General features: G+C 37.8%; 1 protein-coding gene across 1 annotated transcript in view; it reads left to right on the forward strand.

Moving 5' to 3' along the window:
- Positions 1 to 11336, forward strand: part of CAST (calpastatin) — a 59937-nt gene extending 48601 nt beyond the window's left edge. The window contains exons 23-28 of the mRNA XM_006867896.1: positions 3846 to 3953; positions 5368 to 5460; positions 7643 to 7687; positions 8087 to 8179; positions 9802 to 9873; positions 11286 to 11336. Of these exons, the coding sequence (XP_006867958.1) occupies positions 3846 to 3953; positions 5368 to 5460; positions 7643 to 7687; positions 8087 to 8179; positions 9802 to 9873; positions 11286 to 11336 (462 nt within the window). The remainder of the gene's footprint in view (positions 1 to 3845; positions 3954 to 5367; positions 5461 to 7642; positions 7688 to 8086; positions 8180 to 9801; positions 9874 to 11285) is intronic.
- Positions 11337 to 15451: the final 4115 nt, after the last annotated feature.

The following is a 15451-nucleotide window of genomic DNA, read 5'->3' on the forward strand; positions in this document are numbered from 1 at the left end:
ACCAGGATTCCATTTATATAAAGTAAGAGATAGCATTTTTGCAACAACATGCAGAAGAAGGAATCCCCAGGGAAGAAAAGAGGGGGTCGTTTTAAAAAATGAAAACAAAGTCATTAATAAGACCAGGCACCTTCTCTTTCAAAGAGCTAAGGCAAGGCTAGCAATTTGAGAGATGACGGATTACTTTTGATTAATTAAATGGAACAATGTATGTGAACATTTTTAAACTCACTTGAAATCTTTAATATTGCTGCTTTATTCAAATTGAAAGTACAACTACATATACTCAGATTTTTCATTAAAAAGATATTTTGGCTTTCCTGGTATAACTGGTTTTCTCCTCCTTGTATGTTTTTCCTAGCACATACTGTAATTGACTACCATATTATTTGTTGTTGTTGTTAAATGCCATCGAGTCAGTTCTGACCAATAGAGACCCTGTGTAGGGTTTCAGAGGAGCAGCTGGTGAGCTTGAACCACAAGCCTTGCAGTTCAAACAGCATTGCAGTCTGGTGCACTAACCCACAGTGCCACACCAGGACTCTACCATGTTATTAAACCTCATTTATTTTATGCAGTTGCTCTGTGTTTAAGCTTCTCTTCCTCCAAAAAAAATCACAAACATATCACGAAATAACATTGTATTCCTCCTACTCACACCAGAATTTGTCATTTTTGTAGTAGAATAAGCTCAACATCAATATTGTTTCATTTATTTACATGTTCTGAGGGAAGGCTGGGGTACCAAAGCTTTTCCAGACTTTCCTTGATTCATTATCTGTTCAGTACCAAATTACACATTACAGATTGGGCCACAGCACATCAAAAGATGAAAGGACTGCCTCAGATGGCACAGTGCCTTTGGTTGAGTTCAGTGAACTAGTGCCTGTTTGCTTAGTGGAGACGGAGAGGTTTCAATGAAGGCAGCTATGTTTCTTTCCCTTTTGATATCATGTCAAAACTTGCTTACTACTGCAGTCTGAGTTTCTGAATAGATTTTCCTTGTTTGGGTCAGCTTCAGGATCATCTGAAATTGTCCAGAGGCATTAGCAACTATAATTCTGGATTCCAGTGAAGCAAGTAAAATGCTGTGTGTGTGTGTGTGTGTGTGTGTGTGTGTGTGTGTGTGTCTGTACTCACATACCCATGATGACAAGAGTCCTTGTGCTACAGGAAGGAAGAACACTAATGGCCTGAGCAACCATTTACATTTCATGATACTCAGAGCTTCTAACCTGAATGAGGTTATAACTTAACATTGTTGTTATTAGGTGTCATCGAGTCAATTCCGTCTCATAGCGACCCTATGCACAACAGAATGAAATGCTGCCTGGTCCTGGGCCAACCTCACAACCGTTGCTCTGACTGAGCCCATCATTTCCACCACTATGCCAATCCATCTCACTGGGTCTTCCTCCTTTTCCTCCGACCCTCCACTTTACCAAATATGATATCCTTCTCCAGTGACTGTTCCCTCCTGACAACATATCTGTAGTATGACAGACGAAATCTGGCTATCTTGGATTCCAAGGAGCACTCTGGCTGTACTTCTTCCAACACAGAGCTATTTGTTCTTTTGGCAGTCCATGGTACTTTTCAGTACTGTCCTCCAACACCATAACTCAGAAGCATCAATTCTTCTGTGGTCTTCCTTTTCACTGTCCAACTTTTGGTCTTCCTTTCCACTGTCCAACTTCCTTATTCACTGTTCAACTTTCACATGCATTACTTATCAAAAGTCTTCTATTGTGTTTTTTGTTGTTAAATGCCATTGAGTCCATTCCAACTCATAGTGATCCTGATCAGGGTTTCCGTGGAGCAGCGACCTTGTAGTTCGCAGTCCAGTACTTATCCTATTGTGACACACCAGGGTTGTGTTTACAGCCTCATTTGTCTAACCACTTCTGTTATAGTTAATTGTTTAATAACAAGTTAGTAAGTATTAGTAATATTTATTAGTATGGAATAGGGTGGCTCTATTCAATAAGCACTGGAGTGCAAACCACGAGGTCCGCAGTTCAAGCCCACCAGCTACTCTGCGTGAGAAGGATGAGGCTTTCTGCTCCCAAAGTATATAAAGTCTTGGAAACAGTAAACAGGGTCCCTATAAGTCAACAGCATTTAACAACAACAACAAGTATTTATTAGTGATATGTTGTTGTTATTAAGTACCATGGAGTCGGTTCCGACTCATAGTGACGCTGCACAGGGTTTCTGAGGCTATAAATCTTTACAAGAGCAGAACGCCTTATCTTTCTCCCGCAGAACTGCTGGTAGTTTCGAACTGCTGACCTTGAGATTGGCAGCCCGAATCATAACCACTATGCTACCAGAGCTCCTTATTAGTAATATATTTACATATAATATTAATAATAATTTTTTGAAGATATCATTAAAACTAGGAATAAGCCTTTGTTTAAATGAATGTACTTGGAAATCAAAGAGTAAAGTATCATAATTCATGTGAGTTTTCTTTGCTACAAACAGATAAGATTGAGTTAGCAGCAGTATTACATATACTGAAAACACCTGAAGACATGCTTTGCAGGAGTCCAGTGGGAAAAGCTTCTTCAGAAGGGAACAGAAGCACTTAGCTGTGACTGGGTGTAGTAGGGAAAATGACCTGTTCAGTCTCCTGACCTGAGTCTCATTTGCTTTAACATCGTGATTTCAGGCAAATGACAGCTTTTCTGAGCTTGGTGGTTGATTTTTTTTCCTCCAAGAGTCCTTGAAAGCATATAAAACTGGATAATGTATTTGAAAATATTTGGAAATAAACTGTAGGTTCTGTAGTGTGTAAGACAGCCAAGTATAATATCTTATACAGTGTAGATATTATACACGTTTTTAATTGAATTCATATAGAATAGAGATGGAAGTCATTATTTGAAAATGTTAATAAAAATAGTTTTTGGATTTCACTTTCATAATGTTATGTGCTGACATGGAACCAAGTATTCTTTTAAATGCCTTTTCAATTATTTTATCTGCTCAGCGCCTTGAACATTTCATTACATTTCATAGCCAAAGAAACTGAGGCTCAGGGTATTAAATAATTTTCCTGAATCATACAATAAATAAATGGTAGTAGAAATTAGCTTTTGTTAATTTGATCATGATTGTTCTGTGGCCCTGGTTTTTTTCCTCCTAGAATACCAGGTAGCCTCCATTCTTCAGTTTAGCTTCCTTGGGTTTCTTGACAATGAAGAGAGACATTCCACCTGTTCAGAAGGCTTTTGAAGTCTTTTGATCCTTCTCTTTCTCATAACAGCAGATTGTCTCTGGGATTCTGTGGTCTAAGAAGTATTGGGAAGGCAGTGCTGAACTCCCTAAGCATCCACCATCTGCCTTTGGCCATACTGTACTTTATGAAATGCACCTTAGAGAGGTATCCACAAAAGCAAAGAAAAGCTCATGATTATAAAAATCTTGATTTCCTAGCCATCAGTCTCTGTGAACTTTAGTTTTTTATAATCATGTTTTAACTTCTAAATGAAAGGAATATGATTGATTCATTTGCATTTGAAATTTCTCTGTCTAAACTATTGTAGTGTGGCCCCTGACCCTGCCACTTAGCTGCCCATGAATCTTGCAGAGATTTTTCCTAGGAGATGGGCAGACATGGATGGAAGCAGGTGTCTAGCCAAATAGATGATCTGCTCAGTGTTCCCTATCTTTCACTCTCAGCATTTCTTTCTCTGACCCTGTCTGACCTTACCCTAACCCCCAATGTCTTCATTTTGCAAGATAATAAGTCTCCTTCTGGAAAGAATGAGTTTCTATGCTGATTTGCCTTTGATGTGTTGTGGTTGATGGTGACTAACTCAGAATCATTTACTTTTTAGCAAAGTGACAACAAAGAACTAGATGATGCCCTGGATCAACTTTCTGACAGCCTAGGACAAAGACAGCCAGACCCTGATGAAAATAAACCAATGGAGGATAAAGTAAAGGTAGGACAGAAAAATCCATAAATAAGTGAAATGTAAGGTTTTTATACCATGTGAGACCTAGACTCCACATTAAAGGAAAAAAACTACTTCTGGCATTGTTAGGGAACCGTGAATAACAAAAGTCTGGTGGTGGTGTTTTTTTTTTTCCTTCTCATTGCTCAATCTTGTTCTGTTTGTGTCTTTTCTCACTGGGGATGTTGATGACATGGAATCAGGCGAAAGTTCTGTTAGTCCCTTGCTTTCAGAAAAGCATGATTTGCCGTTTAGCTAATTTCATTCTTTTCCCACCATAACTTTTCTTGGTTTAACCTAGTTGTTGTTATGTGCTGTCGAGTCAGTTCCAACTCATAGCGACCCTGTAGAGGGTCTCTGAGGCGTGCACGGTGGGTTTTAACTGCCACCTTGCTGTTGACATCGACCTTACGGTCTGATGCATTATCCTGAAGCGCTACACCAGGACTCCCTCATGTATGCAGTATCTACACACGTGCATTTTTTAAAGTTTACATGTTTTGTGCATGTTAGTGATAGATGTCACTGTTTGCTGGACTGTTTCCTAGCAGCTTTTCAGCAGGCATACTAAATCTGAATATAAACGCCTACATAAAGAGACCAGGAGTTCAGCATTATCTCGAGATGTGTCTGGAAGGACATAAACTTTTAATACAATATATAGCAATTCATTTCAACTGTCTACATCATAGGTTGGAACCAGGAATTCACTTTATGGCCTGCAAAGCTCAGATCCCCCAAACAGAATAGTTCACAAAATTTTTATGTCTTGATTCTATCATTGTCACAAGGAAATTGACAATGAACATCAACATTCGAAGAAATGAAATTAGAATGATGCAGAAAAGAAAAGTCCTTGCTCCCTTAGGCTGTCTGTGATGGAGACCAGCCTATCACACCCCAGTGAGAGGAGATGCTGGGAGGCAGGTGTGGCTTTCTCCACAGTAGATGCTCCAACACCTGTCTCACAAGCAGCCCAGCATGTCTAATTCCAATTACCTCTTTGTCCTGGCCCTTCAAGGCTGCTTATAAAGAGTCAAATTTCTCAGTATTACATCAGTATATGCCAAGGTATAGTGACCTGATTTTTATCTGAACAGTGAAATTCATACAGGCAAAAAACTAAAGCCTGATTTCAGAGGATAACTACTTAATCACTTATTTTAACTTAATATACAGGAGAAAACTTCACATATACAGACAGCAGATGGACAGAAGCATATGGATTTCTTTATTTTTTCTTCAGTTAATAGGTTGTTAAAGCCAGGCTTGTTCTGCTGCTTAAAAAAAGATAAAGACTCTATGTTTTACCTCATAAAAATTCAATAAATACGAAACATGTCATTTTAGAATATATGCTCTAGGAGACAGTGGAAATGAATAATCTGTTCATTGTTTATAGGAAAAAGCTAAGGCTGAACATAGAGACAAACTAGGAGAAAGGGATGACACTATCCCACCGGACTACAGGCATCTCCTGGATAATGATGACCAGGTAAGCTAAGACAGACAGTGCTGAGAGGCCACACAGCTATTTTATACCCTAGTACGGTTCCTACTACAAAACTGCTCTTTTTTACCCCCAGCCTCACTTGAAACGAATAGAAGCTTTACACTTTAATAATAGCACAAAAATATAACATAACTGTTTTTAATAGGTCCCCAGTGCTGAAGAGCAAGCTGCTTAAAATTCGGTTTAATTTTTATTTGATCAATTATTTATTTATGTTCACTATTCAGGGCACTGTAGTATCAACAGAGTTTAATAATAGTCAGTCATCGAGTGATTCTAAGCCAGGTGGTGTTATTGCTGTTAAATGTCATCGAATCGACCCTGTATAGGGTTTCCAAGGAGCAGCTGGTGAGTTTGAACCGCCAACTTTGCAGTTCAAATGGCTTTTGCAGTCTGGCACATTAACCCACAGCGCCACACCAGGACTCCTCTAAGCCAGGTAGACAGAAGAATTCCTTTTTAGGAAAAGATTATAAAAATGACTGATTCTATACAATTCCAAAGGAAGCAAAGAGGCTCTTGGTTTAGAAAGATCAGAAAAGGAGCAGTTGGTGGAATAGTTAATTGAGTAAATGAATTAGACACTTCCAAGATTTGGGGCCTCCCTTTTTGCCTCCTGTTCGACCACCGGCAATAGACTGTTAGTGGAGACAGTCAAGTAAAATGATATTCTTAAAAAGAAGCTCTGCTCCGATATTTGGTTAAGTGTCGTCGAGGAGCTTCTGACTCATATCGACCATGTATAGGTTTTCCAAGGAGCAGCTGGTGAGTTTGAACCACCGACCTTGCAGTTCAAACCAACTTGCAGTCCAGTATTTATCTTGCCGTGCCACACCAGGACTCCATATCCAAATGTGCTCTATCAAAAAGTTCCTAGTCTCTTGTCTCTAACTGGGAAGTCAGTTTTTCTTGGATCTGACCTTGCTCCCATTTTTTGTTCAGCTGAGCCTTGAGGTCAGCAGTTCAAACCCACCAGCCAGCCGCTCCTCAGAAACCCTATACAGGGTTGCTATGAGTTGGAACCAACTCGATGGCACTTAACAACTACAATAACAACAAATCTTGTGAGTCAGTTAGAAGACAAATAACCTTTCTCAGGCTTCTTCATCAAATAAGAATAAGGAATTCCAAATTGCATCCTTCTCTTCTCTATCTGTACTAATAATCCAGTTAGTGGGTAAAATGATACCCTGGTTTAAGTAGTGCTGTCTCGGTAGCATTACTTACTTAAAAACCAAAGTTAACAAGTCTATAAAACAGTATAGCAGTATAATAGTAACAGTGTCTCCATTGTCAGAATCAATTATCCTTGCTTTCGTGTTCAGAATTCTGCAAATGGGCAATTATGCATCTTGTACAAAGTGCTTGAATCCTACCCCCTTTGCTAACACCACTTGACTCTGATTTATTCTTTGGAAATGTACTATTTAATGCCCTTGTCTTTGAAGATAGGAAAATCTTTGATGCATTGTATTTGTGATCCTGCCTAGAAATCATTTATCTGTATGTAACTGCCATGCCTCAGGTCCTTCCTAAGTTGTTATTGTTAAGTGCTGTGGAGTCATTCCTACTCATAAGTGACCCTGTATTTGGTTTCCAAGGCTTTAAATCTCTGTGGGGTCAGAATGCCTCATCTTTCTCACCCAAGTGTAATAAGTAAACTATAGTAAATAAAACATGAAAGCATAATTTACTTTTGTAGCATTTTAAGTAGAATTATAATTCAGAATAGCAGAAACTTTCTAAATGTTTTTCAGTTCCAGGATGAGACTACCTTTCTTGAATTTTCCCATAAGACCATCGAAATATTTATAAGAGGAATAATTAAGCAAAGTTGAGAAAGTAGTCGTTAAACAGGTACCAAGACTTATCAATTATTACAAAGAGTGGATTACGAACTAGGCTGCTAACCACAAGGTCTGCAGTTCAAATCTACCATTCACTCCCAGGGAGAAAGACAAGGCCTTCTGTTGCCATAAGAATGTACTGTCTTGCAAACCCTGTAAAGGGTTGCTGAGTTGTAACAGATTCCACAGCACACAGCCAACCAATAATACTTCATTTTATTTAAAGTCATTGGACAATAATTACGTGAATACTAACTACACCTAAGTGAGCCTTTATTAAGATCTGTGTTTAACCAATAGCCTGCATTGCTTTTAAGGGCAAGCCAGAGAAGCCATCTACAAAGAAATCTAAGGAATCAAAGGTAAATACAATAGTAACATACTTTGATTTAAAAATAAAATTCTAACTTTATTTTGTATTAAAATGTTGGAGAAAAAGGGTATATGTATGTGCAATGTATATATACTATATCTAAATTATTCCTCACCAGACTTTGTTAAGAAAGGCAGGGCTATATTCCAGATGAGAAAATTGATGCTTAGAAAAAACTAACCTATATAAAGAGTAGATAAAAATAAAATTGTCTAGATTTTCATGTTTTAAGATTTTTTTTTACAATGCAATGTTAGGAGAGAATATCATCAGTTATCTTTCTTTTTAATAAATATCTTTTATTTTTAAGTGACGTGGGCAAATATCCAACAGCATTTTTTCCCTGATGTTTCTTCATGATAAATAACTATTTCTATTAATATGTCAGAAACCTGCAGATGACCATGACCCCATTGATGACCTCTCAAGAGAGCTTGACAACTGTCCATCAACTACAGAAACCTCACAGAAAGCAGCAAAGGTGCTATAGCTTTCTTTTCTCTCTTCATTTTATAGTTTAAAGATTATTTATATGTGTACACACACATTTAAATAAAATCAATATGAAAAGTAATCTATAACTCCACTATTCTCACATTCACTATTTGGCATATGTCCTTTGTCTTTTTCCATATGTATATGTTTTACATGATTGTATTCATCTGTAGTCCTTATATAAGTACAGTAAGGTGCCCTCGAGGCAGTGGTTAAAGCACTCGGTTGCTTACCTAAAGGTCAGCAGTTCCAAATCACCAGCCAGTCCACAGCAGAAAGATGTGGCCCACTGCTTCCATCAGGATTTACAGCCTTTGAAACCCTATGGGGCTATCCTACTTTGTCCTGTAGGAAGGGTCATTATGAGTTGGAAATATTACAACGGCACACACATCATGTGAGAACATTACTTAATGTTAAGTCATAAATGTATTTATTGTTACTATACAATCTTCTTATCATTCTTGATTGCTACACTCGATTGTTGTAAAACAATAATGGCCTACCTTTAATACCATCCTGTGTTCACTTAAAATGAGAGCGGTCCCTAACTACAGCACACCCCCTCATGTCCATATGTCATCTGGGGTTCCTCACCTGTCTTTCACTGCCCCTGTGACTGACTCTCCTGCTCATTCCTCAGGGCCCGGCTCAAGCAACTACTTGCTGGGGAAGGCTTCTCTTACAGCTGCTCCCCGCTTTTACTGGTATATTCCAGTAAGTTTTCGTCTTTTGCCTCTGTGTACTCAGCATTAGCAAAATGCTTAGTGCAGACCTGGTGCTCAAAACATGTGATTGAAAGTGAATGGAATGAAAAACAAATGTGTATTTCAACAGATGTGGAGCATTTTATCTATAAACAACACCTTCTTGCAAATCAAATAGAAAGGAGAGTATCTGCCCTTCACTGCAATTTTCAGAGGGATGAATACTGCAGATGTTTGCTGCTCTTCTGTTGGTCTTTAAGCCTAGCTCTCAATCTCAGAATTATCTCTCCTTTTCATATTGGGTGATTTTGTTTAAGGCCACCTCTACACTACTGTTGCTGTTAAGTGCCAACGAGTCAGTTCCAACTCATAGAAACCCTTATAGGAAAGAGTGGCTGGTGAGTTTGAACCACTGACCTTGCAGTTCAAACCAACCTTGCTGTCTAGTGCATTATCCCACAGTGCCACACCCTAGAAACTCTTAAACAATGCCTTTTGGTAAATGAGCGTTATTTTGATATGTAACCTGCTTCAGGTTCCCACTGTTATATTTCTTCTTCAGAGCACTGAAAACAGTAGCCTGCTTTTGTTCTGTTTGTACCAGTAGAGATGAATTGTTTTGATGAGCAAAGTAAGGTCTAGATGAATCATTCTTCACAGAAATTAACAGAATATCAGTGTGACCCACATAACCATTTTTATCCTATTTTACCTCTTACCTTAAACTTCTGCATCCATTCATAATTGTTCAAACAACTGTGACTAACACACCTAAAAAGTTTTACATAATTTCAGTAAATTGGGGGTTTCCAATCTGGATTCATTTGAGTACAAGCCAGTATAGTTGATGGCTAGATGGATGGATATTACCAGTAACCTGACTACATTTCCTATGCTTTAGGACAAAAGCAAGAAGAACAATTCCAGCACCAAAGCTTCCAAGAATGGGGGTAAATCAAAGGATTCAGCAAAGGTAAGTGTACCACAAATTCATTTAGCTATTACGTTGAGTGAGTTTGACCTTTCAATAGTTTCATTTCTTATTGGAATCTATTTAGATCAAGTGGTTTTTGTAAGCACAATCTTCTAGCATGCCTTGCTAAAGAAATTTGAGTTTAAAATACAGTTATTTAAATAACTGATGCTTTTTATTTAAAAGAGCATTTCAAGTTGAGTTACCTACCTTCAACCCCCACCCTTGTTAAATCACTGCAAAGTATGTGGTCTATATAAATGCTAGGCTACAGTAGTGTATAGAACTGGGTAAAGTTGTGACTCTGTGGGATTAGCACTGCACTGCTAACCACAAGGTGGGGTTCTAGCCTAACAGCTGTTCCTTGGAAGATAGATGAAGCTGTCTGCTCCTACATATATTTACAGCCTTGGAAACTCTACACAGGATTGCTATGAATCAACATTGTAACATCTAGAGCAACATGAAAACTGGCCAATAGGCCATCTCCTATCCACATGTTGTCTAATAAATATACTAGACCATAGATACACTCAGTTCTCCAATTCCATATATTGTTAAGTGCCGTCGAGTCAGTTCCGACCAATAGTGACCCTGTATAGTGTTTCTGAGGAGTAGCTGATCAGTTTGAACGACCAACCTTGCAGTTCAAACTGACCTTGTGGTCAAGTACTTATCCTACAGGACTCCAATTATGACAGCTGTGTACTAACAAAGCACAATAATTGGAAGCTACCTTCTAAAATCACTCAAGCTGTGGTCAGGAGTGGAAGTTGGACTATACAGCTTCCAGGTTCCTTTCAATTCCAAGAGCGTATGATTCAAATGACTGTGATTATGGACCCCCCCTACTGTATTGAGAAATGTGCAGCTTAAAAAAAAAAAAAAATCCAGTTGCATCAAAATACTTAACAACAAGACAGTAAGCTCATCCTATAGTAATATACAAGAAACAGGATTCATAGTCACCAGTTACTCAAGCCACTGTATCCCAAATGTCTACAAAGTACATGATGCAACCAACTCTTTAAAAAATAAATAAATAGAAAGCATAATAACCCTATATGATAGTTGGATTATTCCCCCAGTCATGGCCCAAGTACCAGGAAAAGATGGATCACTACAGAATAATCAAACACTGTTAGCTGAGAACATCTATGCATGTTTTTTTCTTTATCCTCCCCTTAAAAAAATATTTTTTAATATAGCAAGAGTTATAAACTTAAGTTATAAACTTAAAGAATTCACAGTGTGTGTTTGGGCCAAATGAGGAAGAGGAACTTAGAGGGGAACATCTTTTGCCCCTTTCATTCAGAGCAGCACATCTCCTCATGAAATACCTCATTGATTAGCTTTTTGCATCCTTACTTCTGAACTGTGTGAATTGACGATGGTATTTCTTTTCCCTTTAGGCAAAGGATGACGCTTCCAAACCAAAAAGGAATGAAGGAAATACAAGTTAAAAGTCACAGTCTTTGGTAAATAGAGTATTTGTTTTAAATAAAGACAACTGTGCTTTCCACTAACCTGTGTGTTATAGTTGCAAGAGAACCGAAGCCTACTTATTGAGTATTTCATACTTTGTTATTGGCATAAAATGCACATTTCAAAACCTACAATTACCCATTTTCTGAAAAGCACTTAATGGAGTGATTGTGCTATAAGAATGTTTAAAAGCATTAATCTTACAATTAATCTGTTTTGAATACATCCCACCAGACTTTTAAAGAAAATAGCCATCTAAAGCTAATGGAACCTTTGAAATCAAAATGCTCATGACTACAGATTGACAAAGCCAAGGCCAAATATTACATCTTGTCATGAAATGCCATCCCTCCACTACTGATACCACACTAATTACCAACACATGGTGGGGTACAGAGAAGTAACTTCTAGGGTCTGGTGAGAATTACAGGACAAAGAAAAAGAATGAGTAACTTCTAGGGTCTGGTGGGAATTACAGGACAAAGGAAAAGAATGACCACTTTTTCAGTCTTACTTTTGGAAAGTAAAGTACTATGTGTGATTCTATTTTAATGGTGATTGAAGAGTTCTGAGGGATGAGGAAGTCTGGGCCCATATGTTAATCTCTTTAGAGAAGTGAGGTCAGATTCTAAATCCTGAAAGTTTACAACCAACCACCTACTGATCCCATTACCAAACCCTAAAAGAAACCAAAATATAGATTAAATGGGGTTAGACTGTCTTCACCAGAATCCATTTTTATTTTGTATCAAGAAATTGATACACTTGTGAGAGCTGCTCCAAAGACTTTTCCCAATACTTAAAAATGTTTCTATTAATAATTCATTCCTATATCTGCTTACAGGAAATTCCTTATCACCTGTTAATGCAATGCTTTTGATACAGAGTACATTTATAATGCCTGTAACATGAAAACTACATGTCAGATGGCTCACTGAATTTTTTTTTTTTTTAAGGTTTCTGCATATAAAATCTTCAGCTGGTGGATGGTGACTTTCGAAGAACAAAAGTCTTTTGGCAACAAAAGCTTTTTCTGGGTGGCTTGTAGACTGGTATTTGTTGAGTCTTTGGGCATCCTAAACCTTGGTTTGTAATTCATTCTTTTCCAGGGAAGAAATTGAATTTGCCTGGTTTTCCTGTGTTATTGTATTATTGATAAACATTGAACTTTTTAAAAATTGCCTTCAGTCAGGAGAGAAAGGAAGCTTTATATTTGTAAGAAATATATTTGATAAAGTTTCTTAAAGTAACACAAACCAAAAAAAAAAAAAAAACACAAAAACCTTTGCAAACTTTTGCACATTGTATACACAGTGCCTGTAAAACGCATTAGTGTTTTCAGTTTAAATTTGATTTTTTTTTAAACATTTCAGTTTAAATTTGATTTTTTTTTTTTAAGCCATTTAGAAAGCAATGCATTAACTGTCTTTCAGTGTTCTGATTTCTCATTATCCCCTTTCCTCCAGGACTTTTGAAGTGCATTTGATGTTTCTTTAGGTTAATGTTTCTAAATCAAACGTAAGGTATTATACATTGGGCACACATCTCCTCTTGGGCTGCTAATAATACATCACCTGGGCAGACTAGTAAGCACCGAGCCCTTCCTTTCCAGTTTGTACCCTCCCTTGCCAGGGGGTAGGACTGTCACATGTTATAGTCAGCAAAAACCTCACTGGGACTTGAATGAAGTCATCAGAAGAGCAAACTGCTGACTCTGTAAGTCACTGTATAGCAAGTTCCAAGAATAAGAAATAAAATCTAATTCTTAGGATATACATGAGACTTGAACTCTCTTTACTGTGGTATTCAGCTGTGCTTTCTGTTCGCTACACATGAATCCTGGACAGCAACTGTGTGTGTGCTCAGCACTCCTGCCACATTAGTAACTGCACTGTATAGCCTCTGGTTTTAGGGCAATTAAGGTCAACAAATGCAAAAACCAAGTTTCTACATTAAAAAATATGTATCACACTCTAAAATTTTAAACCTGCTTCCCCACCCCCAGCCCCCACAGCACTTTAAGAACTAGACTCCAATATCCTACAACTTTGACTTCTGAGCTCTTTCAGTAATAAATAGTTTATTACCAGAGCGCTGATACCACTGATGAAATTTTGATCTATACTTCCTGGTAATGACTGTGGCCCAGAGAGCTTAACCGGCCTTAGCATCTATTTAAAACTTTTTATTTATTTGGACTTAGCTGACATCACTAAAAATAATATCATTCAATACTGTTTAAGAGAGGCAAGCAAAAATACTAACTTTGCTTAGAATGGGGGTCAGATTTTGTTAATACTCTCTAAAATTACTTTATGAAAATCATGCATATGCCCCTAGGACTTCAAGCTGTACCCACTTAAGAAAGCGATTTCTCTTTTGCATCAGAGATAGTTATTATTATTTTGAGTCTGGGATATTTGAGTCTAAGCTACCAGTGTTATGTTAGCTAAATGGACTTCGTAAGTGCTAACAAGAAAAATGAAAAACTTCTTCTTGAGGGGGTTTTACCTAAGAGTCTAATTTTCCCGTTTGGGCAGTAAAGTTGTTTTTTTTTTTTGTTTTGTTTCTTCAGTGTTTAAAAAAATTGTGTCGAAATCTTTGACTTTGAATGACATATTTGCAAGGGTATGGCTGTAGTATTCCTAGTTATTTCCATGCATATATAGAAGTTATTACAAAATGTCATATTAAAATCCGAAGATTTAAGAAACATACTATTTGAGGTACTCTGAATGTGCCTTCTTGTTAAATCAGAAGTATCTTCAAGACACAGGTGTTTACAGGTAATTATAAGTTGAGTAAATAACAGGATTTAAGTCACTTTTATCACCATCTAATTAGAAGTAATTGCAAATATCTGCCTAGAGGTAAAACACAAACAACGTTTATTACCACAAAGGTTTCTTCTGTACATGATTGTGACAATCTATTATCTATTCAGAAAATGGACTTTCCAAAGCAACTAAAGATAGGTTTCTCAGATGGCCCAAACTGAAAGTCAGGATTTTCATGTTTCACTAATCAAGGTATAAAATACAATTAAAGCAAATTATTTTATATTAAAATTTTGGCTGTTGAAAATGTTGGGGTTGAAATTATCAGTGATATATTTCTCAAACCATTAACCATGCAGGTGTAATAATGGAATTATGAACAAATTTATGTCCAGAAAAGTCATTGTATTCCATTGTCTTTTGCTATGTGCTGTTGAGTTGGTTCCGACTCACAGTAACCCTGTGTATAGGGTTTCGAAGAAGTGCTGGTGGGTTTGAAGCACTGATCTTGCAGGTAACACTACAATGGCGCACCAGCATTTCTCTTAATCATCTTAGTCTTGAAAAATTTGTCATTCCTACTTCAGAAGAGATGGGAGGAGGAAGCAGTTAACCAGACCCAGAGATGGAGAAGGCTGTGAGAAGAAGGCCCTTTCTCAGGCTTAGAATTTCAGTGAGGCCAGCCTGCAGCAACCTGTACAGAAATCAAGGGAATAAATACTCCATTCTCTCCATCCTATTCTCCCAACTCCAATCTCCTCCTGGGACTCCCCATTGACCCAAAAGGCAAAGATGCTTAATGGCTCCGCCCATGTGTCAGTCCTTGATTTGAACAGTGAAGAGGAAGGAAGAGGAAAGTGGATCTGGAGCAACCAATAGGAGAGTTCTAGCACAGGAACATTTCCTCTTAGTCAGTGATCCAGCTGTTCACTGTTCAGTACTGCTCATTATTCACAGTCATTCAGGAAGATTGATAACACTGCTTATGGAAAACACGCTGTTGGGAGGGGTTGGAGGTTGCCGGGTTTACGTGTCAAACACAGAATGAGGTGGATATGGTATTTCCTCCTCATGGTACTAGGGAATCCACCACTTGGGTGTACGAAGATGTCAGGACAACACCAATAGACAACCAATTATCCACTGATGGAAAAAACAGCCAATCTTGTCACAGGAGTGGTCCATGAGTACAGAATTGAAGGGAAAGGAAGTATCATCAGCTGACACCAATAGAAGCCATCTCTAGTTTCAAAACTCTCACATTGAATACAATTTGGGTAATTATAAATCTCAGGATCCTGACAGGGAATGAACAT

Source organism: Chrysochloris asiatica, unplaced genomic scaffold (genome assembly GCF_000296735.1).
Source record: "Chrysochloris asiatica unplaced genomic scaffold, ChrAsi1.0 scaffold00111, whole genome shotgun sequence".
Classification (NCBI taxonomy): domain Eukaryota; kingdom Metazoa; phylum Chordata; class Mammalia; order Afrosoricida; family Chrysochloridae; genus Chrysochloris; species Chrysochloris asiatica.